Below are 21,023 nucleotides of genomic sequence, written 5' to 3' on the forward strand. Positions count from 1 at the left end.
ACCCCAAATAACTCCTCCCCTTAATAAGGCAATTCTTCCAAATGCCGTTTGGAATCCGCATCACCTGACCACTGTCGTGTCCATAACCCTCTACTGGCAGAAATGGACAACGCACCTAGACTTGATGCCAGTCGGCAAATATTCCGCTGTGCATCACGCATATATAGAAATGCATCTTTTAAATGCTCTATAGGCAATAATATACTGTCCCTATCTAGGGTATCAATATTTTCAGTCAGGGAATCCGACCACGCCAACCCAGCACTGCACATCCAGGCTGAGGCGATTGCTGGTCGCAGTATAACACCAGTATGTGTGTAAATACATTTTAGGATACCCTCCTGCTTTCTATCAGCAGGATCCTTAAGGGCGGCCATCTCAGGAGAGGGTAGAGCCCTTGTTCTTACAAGCGTGTGAGCGCTTTATCCACCCTAGGGGGTGTTTCCCAACGCACCCTAACCTCTGGCGGGAAAGGATATAATGCCAATAACATTTTAGAAATCAGTTGTTATCGGGGGAAACCCACGCATCATCACACACCTCATTTAATTTCTCAGATTCAGGAAAACTACAGGTAGTTTTTCCTCACCGAACATAATACCCCTTTTTGGTGGTACTCGTATTATCAGAAATGTGTAAAACATTTTTCATTGCCTCAATCATGTAACGTGTGGCCCTACTGGAAGTCACATTTGTCTCTTCACCGTCGACACTGGAGTCAGTATCCGTGTCGGCGTCTATATCTGCCATCTGAGGTAACGGGCGCTTTAGAGCCCCTGACGGCCTATGAGACGTCTGGACAGGCACAAGCTGAGTAGCCGGCTGTCTCATGTCAACCACTGTCTTTTATACAGAGCTGACACTGTCACGTAATTCCTTCCAACAGTTCATCCACTCAGGTGTCGACCCCCTAGGGGGTGACATCACTATTACAGGCAATCTGCTCCGTCTCCACATCATTTTTCTCCTCATACATGTCGACACAAACGTACCGACACACAGCACACACACAGGGAATGCTCTGATAGAGGACAGGACCCCACTAGCCCTTTGGGGAGACAGAGGGAGAGTTTGCCAGCACACACCAGAGCGCTATATATATACAGGGATAACCTTCTATAAGTGTTTTTCCCCTTATAGCTGCTGTATTTTTTAATACTGCGCGTAATTAGTGCCCCCCTCTCTTTTTTAACCCTTTCTGTAGTGTAGTGACTGCAGGGGAGAGCCAGGGAGCTTCCCTCCAACGGAGCTGTGAGGGAAAATGGCGCCAGTGTGCTGAGGAGATAGGCTCCGCCCCCTTTTCGGCGGCCTTATCTCCCGTTTTTCTGTGTATTCTGGCAGGGGTTAAATTCATCCATATAGCCCAGGAGCTATATGTGATGTATTTTTCACCATCTAAGGTGTTTTTATTGCGTCTCAGGGCGCCCCCCCCCAGCGCCCTGCACCCTCAGTGACCGGAGTGTGAAGTGTGCTGAGAGCAATGGCGCACAGCTGCGGTGCTGTGCGCTACCTTATTGAAGACAGGACGTCTTCTGCCGCCGATTTCCCGGACCTCTTCTGTCTTCTGGCTCTGTAAGGGGGCCGGCGGCGCGGCTCTGGGACCTATCCATGGCTGGGCCTGTGATCGTCCCTCTGGAGCTAATGTCCAGTAGCCTAAGAAGCCCAATCCACTCTGCACGCAGGTGAGTTCGCTTCTTCTCCCCTTAGTCCCTCGATGCAGTGAGCCTGTTGCCAGCAGGTCTCACTGAAAATAAAAAACCTAAAACTAAACTTTTCACTAAGCAGCTCAGGAGAGCCACCTAGTGTGCACCCTTCTCGTTCGGGCACAAAAATCTAACTGAGGCTTGGAGGAGGGTCATAGGGGGAGGAGCCAGTGCACACCAGGTAGTTCTAAAGCTTTACTTTTGTGCCCAGTCTCCTGCGGAGCCGCTATTCCCCATGGTCCTTACGGAGTCCCCAGCATCCACTTAGGACGTTAGAGAAATTATTATTAAAGTTGCTACATTCTCAGTATAAAGTCAATGTAGTAATTCAATTGTTGCTTGGTTTGGGCATGAATAGCCACGCACAGACTTCTGCTCGCCACCTCAGGAGCGGGAGTGTGCGATAAGTTGGGAGCTTGGGCGCCCACGGCAGTACTTTAGACGGGTTTAGCCACTTTGCACGGCTAAACTCGGTACTTCTGGGTGCGCACATGCAGCACTCGCATCCTATGGGAGGAACAATTGAATTGCTCTGATGAGCGGCCACAAAACAATTGAATTCCCCCTAAGTGTTCAACTAGTAATGGGGAGGCATCTGACAAGGGCACAATAGCGTTTGTTTAGTTGTTTTTAAATAAAGAACAAATAAATAGATTATATTCTACATTTATTGTGTACACGGACAGGATTATACAAGTCCTACAGTGTGTTACACATAAAACACAGCTTTTCCTGCGGGGGAGACTTCAAAGTGTTTCCTGTTCATGTCCGACCGTCCGCACCCGCAATAACTGTACCATAAATAGAAGATGAAACCCACCCAAGTATTGGTCCCACCTACCCTGTATCTGCTCCTACATTATCGTGCTATGAATGCATATTAACTACCAGTGACATTCTCTACAGAATGATGTAACTGACCTACAGAACTGTAACGTATAGACGTGTATAGAGATAACAGCCGCTGTGCGACAGCCTGCGAGTTGTAAGAACCAGCGTGATTCCAGGATGAATTGTCAGAATGACGCTGGTCCCTGTAACTCGCGGGCTGTTATTACATATGGGCCAATAAGTTGGATAAGATCTGAGGTCTCCACAGATTTCCCACATTTCTATAATATGTTCCACCACTGTCCTCAGTCAGAGCTGTATATAAGAATGTTTGTAATAAAGCTATAAAGCTAATATACGCCCAAGACATGTCTGTGATTCGGTGTATATGTGCTTGCTATATATTTTCAGCGCGCTCTTTGTAATCTCTCATTTATCAATGACTGCTGGCAGGACCGGCGACAGCCAATGACCTCACTGAGAGTGCAACCTATCCGTTAACTAAGAGCCAGTGACATCACTGAGAGTGCAACCTATCCATTAACTAAGAGCCAGTGACATCACTGAGAGTGCAACCTATCCATTAACTAAGAGCCAGTGACATCACTGAGAGTGCAGCCTGTCCATTAACTAAGAGTCAGTGACCTCACTGAGAGTGCAGCCTGTCCATTAACTAAGAGTCAGTGACATCACTGAGAGTGCAGCCTATACATTAACTAAGGGCCAGTGACATCACTGAGAGTGCAGCCTATCCAGTCACTAGTAACCAGTGACATTACTGAGAATGCAGCCTATCCATTTACTAAGAGTCAGTAACATCACTGAGAGTGCAGCCTATCCATTTACTAAGAGTCAGTGACATCACTGAGAGTGCAGCCTATCCAGTTACTAGTAACCAGTGACATCACTGAGAGTGCAGCCTATCCAGTCACTAGGAGCCAGTGATATCACTGAGAATGCAGCCTATCCAGTCACTAGGAGCCAGTGACATCACTGAGAGAGTTACTAGGAGCCAGTGGCATCACTGAGAGTGCAGCCTATCCAGTCACTAGGAGTCAGTGACATCACTGAGAATGCAGCCTATCCAGTCACTAGGAACCAGTGACATCACTGAGAATGCAGCTTATCCACTCATTAGGAGCCAGTGACATCACTGAGAATGCAGCCTAACCCTTCACTAGGAACCAGTGACATCACTGAGAGTGCAGCCTATCCAGTCACTAGGAGTCAGTGACATCACTGAGAGTGCAGCCTATCCAGTCATTAGGAGCCAGTGACATCACTGTGAGCGCAGCCTAACCCTTCACTAGGAACCAGTGACATCACTGAGAATGCAGCTTATCCACTCATTAGGAGCCAGTGACATCACTGAGAATGCAGCCTAACCCTTCACTAGGAACCAGTGACATCACTGAGAGTACAGCCTATCCAGTCACTAGGAGTCAGTGACATCACTGAGAGTGCAGCCTATCCAGTCACTAGGAGCCAGTGACATCACTGAGAGTGCAGCCTATCCAGTCACTAGGAGCCAATGAGAAGGCAGCCTATCCAGTCACTAGGAGGCAATGAGAAGGGCAGCCTATCCACTGACATCACTGAGGAACATTTACTAAGGTTAGGGTCAGGGTAAACGAACCTTCTGTGAGTTGTTGCTCCAGGTCTTTGATCTCCTCGGTCTCCCTGGCTATCCGGGAGAGCATCTCATCCAGGCGTTCCTCCAGCTGCTTGTAATGTCCATCCATCATTTCCAGCTGCTGCTCCTTACTGGCTTTCTGAGCCTTCACATGGGCCTGTGTACAGGAGACACAGCTCTCAGACCACGTACTGTACGAGTTTCTCATACACTAATACCAGGCACGGTCTATATAATAAATATATTACATGGAAGCACCCTGTATATAAGTATGGAACCTCACTACCTACATACATAATTACTGATACAATGGAGAACAGGACACTATGTACGGGACCTCGTTTACCTTCATATATCATTACAGCACAATGAAATAATGAAGCAATTAGTACAATCATTATTTACCATATAAACAAGGGTAACACCTGACAGACCCAAAGTAACAATTAAGTCGGCCACTAACCTGTAGTACCTGTATCTGGAATGGAATCGCTTACATCTGAGCTTATAATAATAGTAACTAAGAAGGAATCAGCTGAAATCAATTCCTTTGTAAACGAGCGCCAGCTGTCCGCTGAGGAGCCGGTTAATTATTAATGACATGGGGGAGAATCAGTACGGAGGAGGATGATCAATTCTATACACAGACTGCAGAAAACACGTCTGTAGCGCCCCAGCCAGGGTGGAAGTACAAGTCCCAGCATGTCCAGGCAGTCACAGGTCATCTCCCTCCGGTTCACAACATAACAAGCGCTGCCATGTGATAAGGATTACATATTAAACATGCCTGACACTGAGATTCCCTCTTTCCCAAAGCTGGATTTCCATAAATCGCGGTCACTGTAAGTACATGTGCCACACATCACCCATTAATAGGACATGACCTCATACGCTGCATGTCACAAATATGTCGCTCTCTTATACAGTAGCACTGTACACTGGGTGTACCAAAATGTTTGGGCCATGCATTGTTTTACATCTATTAACTGTACAAGACGATCAGTCACACTCTGCAGATGTAAGAGGGGTAATAGCTCATATTAGTGACCGGTTATCACACCAGGAACGGAGAGAGCGGTGCAGCATATATTACACACACTCAGCGGCTGACTCCTCACTATCACACACCATCTAATAACGCTCCTTCTCACCCTACACACTCTGCAGATGTAAGAGGGGTAATAGCTCATATCAGTGACCGGTTATCACACCAGGAACGGAGAGAGCGGTGCAGCATCATATTACACACACATACAGCGGCTGACTCCTCACAATCACACCCCATCTAATAACGCTCCCTCTCACCCTACACACTCTGCAGATGTAAGAGGGGTAATAGCTCATATCAGTGACCGGTTATCACACCAGGAACGGAGAGAGCGGTGCAGCATCATATTACACACACTCAGTGGGTGATTCCTCACTATCATACCCCATCTAATAACGCTCCTTCTCACCCTACACACTGTGCAGATGTGAGAGGAGTAATAGCTCATATCAGTGACCGGTTATCACACCAGGAACGGAGAGAGCGGTGCAGCATATATTACACACACTCAGCGGCTGACTCCTCACAATCACACCCCATCTAATAACGCTCCTTCTCACCCTACACACTCTGCAGATGTAAGAGGGGTAATAGCTCATATCAGTGACCGGTTATCACACCAGGAACGGAGAGAGCGGTGCAGCATCATATTACACACACATACAGCGGCTGACTCCTCACAATCACACCCCATCTAATAACGCTCCTTCTCACCCTACACACTCTGCAGATGTGAGAGGGGTAATAGCTCATATCAGTGACCGGTTATCACACCAGGAACGGAGAGAGCGGTGCAGCATCATATTACACACACATACAGCGACTGACTCCTCACAATCACACCCCATCTAATAACGCTCCTTCTCACCCTACACACTCTGCAATTGTGAGAGGGGTAATAGCTCATATTAGTGACCGGTTATCACACCAGGAACGGAGAGAGCCGTGCAGCATCATATTACACACACACACGCAGAGGCTGACTCCTCACTATCACACCCCATCTAATAACGCTCCCTCTCACCCTATACACTCTGCAGATGTGAGAGGGGTAATAGCTCATATTAGTGACCGGTTATCACACCAGGAACGGAGAGAGCGGTGCAGCATCATATTACACACACTAAGCAGCTGACTCCTCACAATAATACACCATCTAATAACGCTCCTTCTCACCCTACACACTCTGCAGATGTGAGAGGAGTAATAGCTCATATCAGTGACCGGTTATCACACCAGGAACGGAGAGAACGGTGCAGCATCATATTACACACACTCAGCGGCTGACTCCTCACTATCACACCACATCTAATAACGCTCCTTCTCACCCTACACACTCTGCAGATGTGAGAGGGGTAATAGCTCATATCAGTGACCGGTTATTACACCAGGAACGGAGAGAGCGGTGCAGCATCATATTACACACACGCAGAGGCTGACTCTTCACTATCACACCCCATCTAATAACGCTCCCTCTCACCCTACACACTGCAGATGTGAGAGGAGTAATAGCCCATATCAGTGACCGGTTATCACAACAGGAACGGAGAGAGCGGTGCAGCATCAAATTACACACACTCAGCGACTGACTCCTCACAATCACACCCCATCTAATAACGCTCCCTCTCACCCTACACACTCTGCAGATGTGAGAGGGGTAATAACTCATATCAGTGACCGGTTATCACACCAGGAACGGAGAGAGCGGTGCAGCATCATATTACACACACTCAGCAGCTGACTCCTCACAATCACACCCCATCTAATAACGCTCCCTCTCACCCTACACACTCTGCAGATGTGAGAGGGGTAATAACTCATATCAGTGACCGGTTATCACACCAGGAACGGAGAGAGCGGTGCAGCATCATATTACACACACTCAGCGGCTGACTCCTCACTATCACACCCCATCTAATAACGCTCCCTCTCACCCTACACACTCTGCAGATGTGAGAGGAGTAATAGCTCATATCAGTGAACGGTTATCACACCAGGAACGGAGAGAGCGGTACAGCAACGTACACTCAGCGGCTGACTCCTCACAATCACACCCCATCTAATAACGCTCCCTCTCACCCTACACACTCTGCAGATGTGAGAGGAGTAATAGCTCATATCAGTGACCGGTTATTACACCAGGAACGGAGAGAGCGGTGCAGCATCATATTACACACACTCAGCGGCTGACTCCTCACAATCATACACCATATAATAACGCTCCCAATCACCCTACACACTCTGCAGATGTGAGGAGTAATAGCTCATATCAGTGACCGGTTATCACACCAGGAACGGAGAGAGCGGTGCAGCATCATATTACACACACTCAGCGGCTAACTCCTCACTATCACACCCCATCTAATAACGCTCCTTCTCACCCTACACACTCTGCAGATGTGAGAGGGGTAATAACTCATATCAGTGACAGGTTTTCACACCAGGAACGGAGATAGCGGTGCAGTATCATATTACACACACTCAGCGGCTAACTCCTCACTATCACACCCCATCTAATAATGCTCCTTCTCACCCTACACACTCTGCAGATGTGAGAGGGGTAATAGCTCATATCAGTGACCGGTTATCACACCAGGAACGGAGATAGCGGTGCAGCATCATATTACACACACTCAGCGGCTGACTCCTCACAATCATACACCATATAATAACGCTCCCAATCACCCTACACACTCTGCTGATGTGAGGAGTAATAGCTCATATCAGTGACCGGTTATCACACCAGGAACGGAGAGAGCGGTGCAGCATCATATTACACACACTCAGCGGCTAACTCCTCACTATCACACCCCATCTAATAACGCTCCCTCTCACCCTACACACTCTGCAGATGTGAGAGGGGTAATAGCTCATATCAGTGACCGGTTATCACACCAGGAACGGAGAGAGCGGTGCAGCATCATATTACACACACTCAGCGGCTAACTCCTCACTATCACACCCCATCTAATAACGCTCCCTCTCACCCTACACACTCTGCAGATGTGAGAGGAGTAATAGCTCATATCAGTGACCGGTTATCACACCAGGAACGGAGAGAGCGGTACAGCATCGTACACTCAGCGGCTGACTCCTCACTATCACACCCCATCTAATAACGCTCCCTCTTACCCTACACACACTGCAGATGTGAAAGGGGTAATAGCTCATATCAGTGACCGGTAATTACACCAGGAACGGAGAGAGCGGTGCAGCATCATATTACACACACACACTCAGTGGCTGACTCCTCACAATCACACCCCATCTAATAATGCTCCTTCTCACCCTACACACTCTGCAGATGTGAGAGGAGCAATAGCCCATATCAGTGACCGGTTATCACACCAGGAACGGAGAGAGCGGTGCAGCATCATATTACACACACACTCAGTGGCTGACTCCTCACAATCACACCCCATCTAATAACGCTCCTTCTCACCCTACACACTCTGCAGATGTGAGAGGAGCAATAGCTCATATCAGTGACCGGTTATCACACCAGGAACGGAGAGAGCGGTGCAGCATCATATTACACACACACACTCGGTGGCTGACTCCTCACAATCACACCCCATCTAATAATGCTCCTTCTCACCCTACACACTCTGCAGATGCTTCCAGTCATTCAGGAAACATGTGGGCATTTATCTGCAGCATAATATCCATTCAAAGAAAAAAGGTACAATGACACAAAGATATATAAAAGTTACACAATCACACAGACACCCAGATGCACATTAGACAGAAAGTTACACACACACACACACACACACAGAAAAGTTATACACAATGACACAGAAACTTACACACAATGACACAAATATACAGATCTATATTAGACAGAAAGTTACACAATATCACATACAGTAGATGCACAGAAAGAAAGTTACACACAATCACACAGATGCACATTACACAGATTTACACACACACAGTCAAATATATACACAATCACTCAAACAGATGCACATTAGACTGAAAGATATACACACCTGCGCAGATACACATTAGACAGAAAGTTACACACAATCACACAGGGAGAAAGCTACACAATCACACAGACAGATGCACATTACCAGGCATAGGAAGTTTATACATATGCATATCTGCAGCTTGGAGTTACTGCATATGTCTCAGGTCACAATCAGCAGATACAGCGTCATTTGTGTCACGTCTGCTTCTTTCTGCTTCCTTTTTGCATAACTTCCTCCGTCTGCACACTAGTCAAAATTGCACAGATACATATACATTACACAGACACACACATTACACACAATCACATACACATTAGACACAAACGCACAGACACATACTGTATACATTAGACACAATCGCACAGACACATGTGTACATATTAGACACAATCACACACAGTTACACATATTGCACAGAAAGTCACACAAAGTCACATACACAGTTACACAAAAAGTTAGACACAATCACAGACACACACTGCACAGAAAGTCACACACACAGTTACACAGAAAATTAGACAATCACACAGACACACATACGCATCAGACAGTTACACATACTGCACAGAAAGTCTCACACTCAGTTACACAAAAAGTTAGACACAATCACACACAAACACACATCAAACAGTTACACATATTGCACAGAAAGTCACACACACACAGTTACACAGAAAGTTAGACACTATCACACACACCAGACCATTACACATACCGCACAGAAAGTCACAAAGTCACACACACAGTTACACAGATAGTTGAACAGTTACACAGAAAGATAGACACAATCACACACACACACACACACATCAGTTACACATATTGCAAAGAAAGTCACACACACAGCTACACAAAAAGTTAGACACAATCACAGATACAGACAGTTACACATACCACACAGAAAGTCACACACAGTTACACAGACAGTTGCGCGCACACAGTTACACAGATAGTTACACACATGGTTACACAGAAAGTCACACACACAGTTACACAGAAAGTCACACACACAGTTACACAGAGTCACACACACAGTTACACATAAGGTCACACACGCAGTTACACGGATTGTTGCACACACAGCTACATAGAAAGTCACACACACACACACACACACACACAGTTAAACAGACAGTTACACATAAGGTCACACGCAGTTACACAGATAGTTGCACACACAGCTACATAGAAAGTCACACACACACACACACACACACACACACACAGTTGCACAGAAAGTCACACACACACAGTTACACACACATAGTTGCACAGACAGTTACACACACCCTTGCTGCAGCATGCCTGAGCAGGAGGAGTGATGATAAAGGGCTCGCCTGCAGCCTCACCCTGCTGAAGCCTACTGTGGTGGGGAGCGGGCGTGGGGAGCATTCTGCAGCCTGCTGAGGCGGGGGGCCAGCGCTACCTTCCCCATGTCATCGTGCTATGGAGGTCACACAGCCGGAGCCAGAGGAAGCTGCTCTGTGCAGAGCTGTTATCCTGACTTCCCAAATCACAACACAGGAAACCCGGCCAGCCAATCACACGCCAGCATCCCTCCAGACCCTCCTCTGCCAGAGAATTGAATTGTTCTCCTCCCTCAGATACAATGTAACCATTTATACACAGCCCCACACATACAGTAACTGGATACACATCATGGCCAGCCCATTGTACACTGATTAGTCTCTGTGGCCTCATCACACTCCGTGTCAGTAAACAGTGTGATGCAACTGTACATCTGGGGAGATGCTCTGCAGTGTACTGTACCCGTCATTAGCAGGGGAGAGCAGCTGCAGGGTGCTACTCCGCTATCATCTCCCTGCAGTGCCACATAGACAAGTAATGCTTCCGTAATGACACTTCACAACTGGAGGCAAAGGGAGAAAAGTAGCAAGTTTGCATCGGGACTGATTGCAGTACAAGGGGAGCAAATACAGCCATTGTCTTTGCATGCAGGGTAAATACCATCTGCTTCTGCATGTAGCCCACAAATGCTAAATAACTTTATTTTTACACTGCGATTTAGAGTTCAGCTACTACAGTCCCCTGCTAACTCTAAAGCAGTGATGAGGAACCTTTGGCACGCCAGCTGTTGTTGAACTACACATCCCAGCATGCCCTACTACAGTTTTAGCATGGCCACATAGCAAAACTGTAGCAGGGCATGCTGGTATGTGTAGTTCAACAACGGCTGGAGTGCCGAAGGTTCCCCATCACTGCTCTAAAAGGTAAATTTACGGCGGTTGTGAAATCTTTACACATCGCCGACAAAGCGCTGAATTTACTATTTTGTAAACGCCAACATCCGTCTGTTATACGGCCTGTTTGTGGTGGTTTGTTTCTTGGGTCTTTTTACCACAGTCACCATAAAACTGCGCCAGTGGGGCAATTACTGTTTCATTTTATGAAGTGATCAATATTATGGGGTATATTCAATTGAAGTCGGATCCATTCCGACATTCATATGTCGGAATGGATCCAACCTGGGATATTCAATGCATTATCAATTCGACTTGGTGGCCAGGGAGAGGTAACTGCAGGAGAGGGGGGAGACGACTTGTCAGGCGGCAGCCGGTGTGCGCTGTCGGGAGCCTGGCCTGGGGGGGGGGCATCAGAGGTAGTGCTCTGCAGCCCGTCGCCCCGCTCCCCCGGTTCATGTCTCCCCGTCCCTCCGCTCCCTATCCCGCATCATAGCCGCCAGACCTCACGGCAGCGTCCACCCGGCTCCAGCAAGCGAGGTCTCACTTGCTGGAGTTGGGTGGACGCTGCCATGAGCGGCGCGGCTGTGACACATCCTCCTGCAGCGCTGTGCTGTAGCGCTTCTCTCCCACGTCTCCCCGCAGCTCCCCCCCCCCCCCCGTCTCCCCGCAGCTCTCCCCCCTCTCCTCCACTAAGGTCCCTCATCTCAGTCCCACATTTTTTTATGTCGGACTGAGATGGTCGGAAACGGGGCCAAATCCTGTCGAATTTGGCCCCGTTTTCCTCAAAAGTACGTGAATCGCCAGCTATACCGCCGATTCACGTGCTATTCCACAAGTCGAACTCCCGACTTGTCGAATAAAATGAGCTGGGATTGAATAGGTCGAATCACGATTCGACCTTAAAAAGTCGAAAACTGCCGTCTTTTCGACAGACGGCAGCTTTCGGCCCTAATTGAATATACCCCATAGTATTCATGAGATGAAAAGCACAAATTCATTGTTCATTTCTGTTTAGAATATTTTGATATTTTACGACTACAGAAATGGCGCCCACATAATAAAATATTCATTTTGTCCAGTCATAAAACCATTTCTATAAACCAATTAACATTTTTGTTTTTGTTTTTAAATATTGCCCCTTTAATGTAATTCAGAGGTTCTCAAACGCGTTCCTCAAGGCACCCCAACAGTCCAGGTTTTAGGTATATCCGTGGCTCAGCACAGATGGTTAAATCAAATTGACCGAGGCGCTAATTAAGGGTCCGATTCAAAGCTGACTGCTGTTGTGCGAAATTGCACAGCGGGCGATTATCGAATGACTGCGCATGTATATGCAACGCAATGCGCAGATGTGTCACAAACAGCGACAGGATGGTGCGAAAATTTCGATCGCACGGGTGTTCGCTAGCTGGTTAACAGGAAGAGGACGTTTGTGGGTGGTAACTGTCCATTTTCTGGGAGTCATTAAAAACGCAGGCGTTCCCAAGCGTTTTCAGGGCGGGTGTGTGACGTCAGCTCCGGCCCCGATCAGCCTGTTTGTATCGCACTGTAGGGGTAGGTTCTGGGCTACGCACAGACTGGAAAAATCATTCCATGGTGAGTGAGTTGCGAACGCATTTGCAGCTGTCCGCTGACTGGTGAAGTTTTCGCATGCCGTAAACATGCATTCGCGCACTTGCACGGGGAGGGTTTTCACTCTCTATTGGCGGCGGCTATCTGATCGCAGACTGCTGTAAAAACGCACCGCAGCGGTCAGGTCTGAATCGGACCCTAAGTCACCTTTTAGGCTTCAGTAAATCACCGGGATGCAAACCTGACGGTAAAACCACAGACGGGAAAGATGCGACACCGCTGCTAAGTACATATACATAGAGTATCCCCTATCCGCCATGCTTGGGACCAGAAGGATTTGGGCTTTTTCCGTAGTTTGGAATAATTACATACCATAACGAGACATCTTGGGAATGAGACCCAAGTCCAAACATGAAACGCCTTTATATATCATACACCCCTTATACACACAGCCTGAAGCTCATTTTATACAATAGGTTTAGTGATTTTGTGCATGAAACAAAGTCTGTGTATAGTGACCCATCACAAAGCAGAGGTGTCACTATCTCGGCCACACTCACAATTTCTGGATTTCAGATACTGGATTTTCAGATAACCCCAAAACTCGCTGCCCCTCTTACTTTGCAACACAGTTTTGCAAAGGTGCAAATTTGCTCCCAAACCTGGAATCGGCCGTTTATCTGCTATTGCTCATGTAGAAGCAGCAAATACCCCAGGAGAGAGTTTATTGCTGCGCCATGCCCTCTGTATCAGCCATTCCCCAAATTACTGCACGACATACCCGCCAAGTGGCACACTGTGAGTGAGAAGGGAGCAGGGGGGCTGTGATGTCACAGGGGAGGGGCTTAGACGTCACCAGGGGGAGGGGCTTAGAACTGTGCACAGAAACGTTTTTCTACACCAAGGCACAAGGGGAAGTCACTGCGAGACTCTGAGCTCCAGTCTTCATAAATGTCTACCAGCGTTTATACAATTAGGCATTTCCCAATAGGATGACACTGGAGATATGGGAGTGTGTATCCCTTTACCCCGAGTAACAACGACAGTGCTGTACCTGGCTCAGTCACTGCATAGACTGTCACAGAGCACAGCGTGCGGTATTTACACAGCCGGCAACAAGAAGATACGGAGGTCGCCACCTGGATGCTAGACGGGCAGACGGGAAACGTGGTCTGTGCACATGGACTGTCTGTTATTGAACGGATCACATGACTGCCACATACTGGGCAAGTCATCAACTGACACAAGAGGGTCGTTATTACCTCAGGTTACAATTATTAACAGTAGGGCCAGCAGATTGTGTCACGCTCACTGGTGTATTTATAATGAGTGCAGTGTGTGTGTGGTGTACACGGGCCCCTGAGTCCAACGGGGCCCACACGCCAACAGCAGCAGCGCTGCAGAAATCACCGGAAAAATTACGTGGTGGCCATTTTCCCGGCATGTGCAGAAGAGAAATCGCTGGGAAAATCTAGTGCTCAGACTATACAGCGGTGTCGGCAGAATGGAGGGAGCGTGGACGCAGGAGGCTGCGCACGGGCCTCCGCCTCCTCTCTTGAAACGCTCCTGATCACGCTTTGCATTTGGGAACAAACCGTAATAAAACAAGACTGTTCAATAACAAAGCCCTGCTCGCAAGCTTACACTCTATGGGGCGATACAAGAAGGGCGTCATTTTGGGAACAGAACCCAAAAGATGTAACAAACAATTACAGAGACATAAAATAATTTCCTTGAAAGAAATAAACTCCATTTCTGCAACAGTTTCATGGGCTACACTGATCCTATATTATAACAAGCAGCTATGTATTATAATCCGGGGCACAGAGCGACGTTCATTATCTGGGGTTACAGCACATTCCTATATACTGCACAATTATCCTACGAGGGTCAGGGAAGGGTAACTGGCCACAGAGCCTCCTCGTTTTTACAGCTTCCTCTTGTGACTGTGTAGCCATCAACCAATAGAAATCATGCATCACGCTTCCATAGCGCCGATTAACGCTGCCAGGCCACTGCCATACATTTCCATACTGGCCTACGACTGTATACACACGCTGGTACTTTGGGCAGGAGGGTCAGACACTGCCACCCTACCCCTGAACTGTTGGCCAGCACACAACAACCTATGCTGCATGCAGAGAGCCCCGGTGCCTGGCATACACTACACACATACTCACATGTCTGGGATCCCACGGGCTGAGGGCCTCTAGATGGCGCTGCAGCTCCTCGATCTCCCTGTGCTTCTTGTCTATCTCGCTGCGCTGGCGATCCAGTTCTCCCTCCAGCGCCTGAGCTTCCTGCCGCAGCTGATTCAGGAGCTGGATCTTACTGCTGAGCTGCTGGCGAAGTTTCTCTTTCTCTGCCTCGGAAACCTTTCCAGAGAACAACAAATCACATTGTCACCACCTGTTCTGTCTATGTATTACAGGACATATTACAGACACATATTCCCGGTGCGGGTGTATATTACAGACACACATTCCCGATGCAGGTGTATATTACAGACACACATTTCCGGTGCGGGTGTATATTACAGACACACATTCCCGGTGCGGGTGTATATTACAGACACATATTCCCGGTGCGGGTGTATATTACAGACACATATTCCCGGTGCGGGTGTATATTACAGACACATATTCCCGGTGCAGGTGTATATTACAGACACACATTCCCGGTGCGGGTGTATATTACAGACACATATTTCCGGTGCAGGTGTATATTACAGACACATATTCCCGGTGCGGGTGTATATTACAGACACATATTCCCGGTGCGGGTGTATATTACAGACACATATTCCCGGTGCAGGTGTATATTACAGACACATATTCCCGGTGCAGGTGTATATTACAGACACATATTCCCGGTGCGGGTGTATATTACAGACACATATTCCCGGTGCGGGTGTATATTACAGACACACATTCCCGGTGCGGGTGTATATTACAGACACATATTCCCGGTGCGGGTGTATATTACAGACACATATTCCCGGTGCGGGTGTATATTACAGACACACATTTCCGGTGCGGGTGTATATTACAGACACACATTTCCGGTGCGGGTGTATATTACAGACACATATTCCCGGTGCGGGTGTATATTACAGACACACATTCCCGATGCAGGTGTATATTACAGACACACATTTCCGGTGCGGGTGTATATTACAGACACACATTCCCGGTGCGGGTGTATATTACAGACACATATTCCCGGTGCGGGTGTATATTACAGACACATATTCCCGGTGCGGGTGTATATTACAGACACATATTCCCGGTGCGGGTGTATATTACAGACACACATTCCCGGTGCGGGTGTATATTACAGACACACATTCCCGGTGCGGGTGTATATTACAGACACATATTTCCGGTGCAGGTGTATATTACAGACACATATTCCCGGTGCGGGTGTATATTACAGACACATATTCCCGGTGCGGGTGTATATTACAGACACATATTCCCGGTGCAGGTGTATATTACAGACACATATTCCCGGTGCAGGTGTATATTACAGACACATATTCCCGGTGCGGGTGTATATTACAGACACATATTCCCGGTGCAGGTGTATATTACAGACACACATTCCCGGTGCGGGTGTATATTACAGACACATATTCCCGGTGCGGGTGTATATTACAGACACACATTTCCGGTGCGGGTGTATATTACAGACACACATTTCCGGTGCGGGTGTATATTACAGACACATATTCCCGGTGCGGGTGTATATTACAGACACATATTCCTGGTGCGGGTGTATATTACAGACACATATTCCCGGTGCGGTTGTATATTACACACACATATTTCCGGTGCGGGTGTATATTACAGACACACATTCCCGGTGCAGGTGTATATTACAGACACATATTCCCGGTGCAGGTGTATATTACAGACACACATTCCCGGTGCAGGTGTATATTACAGACACATATTTCCGGTGCGGGTGTATATTACAGACACATATTCCCGGTGCGGGTGTATATTACAGACACATATTCCCGGTGCGGGTGTATATTACAGACACATATTCCCGGTGCAGGTGTATATTACAGACACATATTCCCAGTGCGGGTGTATATTACAGACACATATTCCCAGTGCGGGTGTATATTACAGACACATATTCCCGGTGCGGGTGTATATTACAGACACATATTCTCAGTGCGGGTGTATATTACAGACACATATTCCCAGAGCAGGTGTATATTACAGACACATATTCCCGGTGCGGGTGAATATTACAGATACATATTTCCAGTACAGGTGTATATTACAGACACATATTCCCGGCATGGGTGTATATTACAGACACATATTCCCGGTGTGGGTATATATTACAGACACACTCCAGGTGCGGGTGTATATTACAGACATATATTCCTGGTGCGGGTGTATATTACAGACACACATTCCCGGTGTGGGTGTAGATTACAGACACACATTCCCGATGCGGGTGTATATTACAGACACATATTTCCGGTGTGGGTGTATATTACAGACACATATTCCCGGTGTGGGTGTATATTACAGACACATATTCCCGGTGCGGGTGTATATTACAGATACATATTTCCGGTGCGGGTGTATATTACGGGATGTAGTTATTTGACCGCCGGTCACATGACCTCCCCGTACATCCCGCACCCTCACAATTCCGACGGTCGGCATGCCAACCAACAGGGACTATTCACACTCGTGGGTGTCCACGACACCCATAGAGTGGGAATAGAAAACGTGGCGACCGCAGCGAGCCCGCAAGGGACTTATTGCGCTCGTCCCCCGTCCCCCCCACCAGCATTCCGCTGTGCACTACTGGGATACATAGTGAGCCTCCCTTGAGTGGGGAGGAAGCAGCACTTTGATACGCGCTGGATTTCGCAGTTCTCATCGTAAAATGACGGCCATGTGCCAGGAACTGCACGCTCCCGCTACAGAACAGGGGTTTATGGTGTAAGACGACAGCAGTCGGACAGAAATCTGTGATTGACGATTGGAGGAGTTGGGCGCGGGTGGGGGAAGCGGACACAATACTGCGTCCGCTTTACACAGTAACAAGATTTCATTTTTGAAGCGCTATTACAGAACGGAGATAAAAAGGCAGGAGGGTGCGTTTCTCCGCGGCGCACAGCCTTGTCCGTGCGGCTAATGGACTGGCAGAGATCGGGCCTCATTCTCAGCCTGCCAGCTCCCCTTTGCTGGAATACTGCATTCTAGAAGAGTCTCTGTACAGCTAGTTATATACACTTGTATTATTGTTCAGTGTGCCGTCTACTTATAGGACACGTGATGCTTCAATAAAACTTTTTTAAGAAAAAAAAAGAAAAAAAAAAACACAACGGTTACAAAACAGTCATTAACACTATCATGCCCAGAGAGCAGCAGTCTGCACTCACCTTCCTCTGAGCAGCGGCCTCCTCCAGCTCTTTCAGCTCTTGCGTCGCTCTGAGAATCTGCTGCTCGGAGTGCGCAATTTCCTGGCGCAGCTCGGCTAATCTCGCTTGGGCTGATGAAACAAAAGTAAAGACGGGTCCGCTTCATTTTACCACCAAACCCTCCAAATTTATTATAAATCTGAGCAACGTGTCTGGTTTATCTCTTGGCATCCGGACACTAACCTCCCACCCTCTTAGTACAGTAAAGGAAAAGAAAAGGAGAGAGAAGAGACGGGTAGGAGCCCAAGAAAACACGCCTGCTCTTGGGCACTAAACAGAAAAACTGCCATCCTGAGGCTGGGGGCGGGGCATAGGGGGAAGAGGGAACCTGGGCTGCTGGGAGAGAAGTTTTAACTGTTTGATACCCGGATCAGCTCACCACCCTATACCCCAGTGTCTAAAGCCTGTGTTCCCCATGGATGAGAAGAAAAAATAAGAATTTACTTACCGATAATTCTATTTCTCGTAGTCCGTAGTGGATGCTGGGGACTCCGTCAGGACCATGGGGAATAGCGGGCTCCGCAGGAGACAGGGCACATCTAAAAAAGCTTTTAGGTCACATGGTGTGTACTGGCTCCTCCCCCTATGACCCTCCTCCAAGCCTCAGTTAGGTACTGTGCCCGGACGAGCGTACACAATAAGGAAGGATCTTGAATCCCGGGTAAGACTCATACCAGCCACACCAATCACACCGTACAACTTGTGATCTGAACCCAGTTAACAGTATGATAACAAAACGAAGTAGCCTCCGAAAAGATGGCTCACAACAATAGTAATAACCCGATTTTTGTAACAATAACTATGTACAAGCATTGCAGACAATCCGCACTTGGGATGGGCGCCCAGCATCCACTACGGACTACGAGAAATAGAATTATCGGTAAGTAAATTCTTATTTTCTCTAACGTCCTAGTGGATGCTGGGGACTCCGTCAGGACCATGGGGATTATACCAAAGCTCCCAAACGGGCGGGAGAGTGCGGATGACTCTGCAGCACCGAATGAGAGAACTCCAGGTCCTCCTTAGCCAGAGTATCAAAATTTGTAAAATTTTACAAACGTGTTCTCCCCTGACCACGTAGCTGCTCGGCAAAGTTGTAATGCCGAGACTCCTCGGGCAGCCGCCCAGGATGAGCCCACCTTCCTTGTGGAATGGGCATCTACATATTTCGTCTGTGGCAGGCCTGCCACAGAATGTGCAAGCTGAATTGTACTACAAATCCAGCGTGCAATAGACTGCTTAGAAGCATGAGCACCCAGCTTGTTGGGTGTATACAGTATAAACAGCAAGTCAGACTTTCTGACTCCAGCCGTCCTAACATATATATATATATATATATATATATATATATATAATTTTTAGGGCCCTGACCACGTCTAGTAACTTGGAGTCCTCCAAGTCCCTAGTAGCCGCAGGCACCACAAGAGGTTGTTTCAGGTGAAAACGCTGACACCCCTTTATGAAGAAACTGGAGACGAGTCCCAGTTCTGTCCTGTTCAAATGGAAAATTTTAATATGGGCTTTTGTAAGACAAAGCCGCCCATTCTGACAATCGCCTGGCCGAGGCCAGGGCTAACAACATGGTCACTTCCCATGTGAGATATTTGTCAACAGCATGGTCACTTTCCATGTGAGATATTTCAAATCCACAGATTTGAGCGGTTCAAACCAATATGATTTTAAGAAATCCCAACACTATGTTGAGATCTCACGGTGCCCCTAGGGGCACAAAAAAGCTGTATATGCAATACATCCTTTACAATCTGGACTTCAGGAACTGAAGTCAATTCTTTCTGGAAGAAAATCTACAGGGCCGAAATTTAAATGTTAATGAACCCCAATTTGAGGTCCAAAACACTCCTGTTTTCAGGAAGTGTAGAAATCGACCTAGTTGAATTTCCGTCGTGGAGCCTTCCTGGCCTCACCCACGCAACATATTTTCACCACATGTGGTGATGACGTTGTGCGGTCACCTCCTTCCTGGCTTTGACCAGGGTAGGTATGACCTCTTATGGAATGCCTTTTCCCCTCAGGATCCGGCATTCAACCGCCATGCCGTCAAACGCAGCCGCGGTAAGTCTTGGAATAGACATGGTACTTGCTGAATCAAGTCCCTTCTTAGCTCCCCAGGCCCTTAGTCCTCTGTGAGCATTTCTTGAAGTTCCGGGTACCAAGTCCCTCTTGGCCAATCCGGAGCCACTAGTATAGTTCATACTCCTCTATGTCTTATAATTCTCAATACCCTGGTTATGAGAAACAGAGGAGGGAACACATACACAGACTGGTACACCCACGGTGTTACCAGAACATCCACAGCTATCGCCTGAAGGTCTCATGACCTGGCGGAATACCTGTCCCGTTTTTTGTTCGGGCGGGACGCCATCATGTCCACCTTTGGTCTTTGCCAACGGTCCACAATCATGTTGAAAAACTTCCCTATGAAGTTTCCACTCTCCCGGGTGGAGGTCATGCCTGCTGAGGAAGTCTGCTTCCCAGTCGTCCACTCCCGGAAAGAACACTGCTGACAGTGCTATCACATGATTTTCCGCCTAGCGAAAAATCCTTGCAGTTTTCACTGCCCTCCTGCTTCTTGTGCCGCC

At 47.7% G+C, this 21,023-nt stretch overlaps 1 protein-coding gene and 1 long non-coding RNA gene across 7 annotated transcripts in view; one reads left to right on the plus strand and one right to left on the minus strand.

Annotated features, from left to right (window-relative positions):
• CNTRL (centriolin) overlaps positions 1-21,023 on the minus strand; it is a 126,335-nt gene that overhangs the window by 84,730 nt on the left and 20,582 nt on the right. For all 6 annotated transcript variants that reach the window (XM_063935983.1, XM_063935980.1, XM_063935984.1 and 3 more), the window contains 3 exons: positions 18,385-18,494; positions 15,149-15,343; positions 4,171-4,324 (listed from right to left, as the gene is read on the minus strand). In XM_063935983.1, coding sequence (XP_063792053.1) covers positions 4,171-4,324; positions 15,149-15,343; positions 18,385-18,494 — 459 coding nt within the window. The remainder of the gene's footprint in view (positions 1-4,170; positions 4,325-15,148; positions 15,344-18,384; positions 18,495-21,023) is intronic.
• The window catches only part of LOC134948158 (uncharacterized), a 28,993-nt gene continuing 12,831 nt past the window's right edge, over positions 4,862-21,023 (plus strand). The window contains exon 1 of the long non-coding RNA XR_010182922.1: positions 4,862-5,009. This is a non-coding gene — a long non-coding RNA (uncharacterized LOC134948158). The remainder of the gene's footprint in view (positions 5,010-21,023) is intronic.

Source organism: Pseudophryne corroboree, chromosome 8 (assembly GCF_028390025.1).
Source record: "Pseudophryne corroboree isolate aPseCor3 chromosome 8, aPseCor3.hap2, whole genome shotgun sequence".
NCBI classification, from domain to species: domain Eukaryota; kingdom Metazoa; phylum Chordata; class Amphibia; order Anura; family Myobatrachidae; genus Pseudophryne; species Pseudophryne corroboree.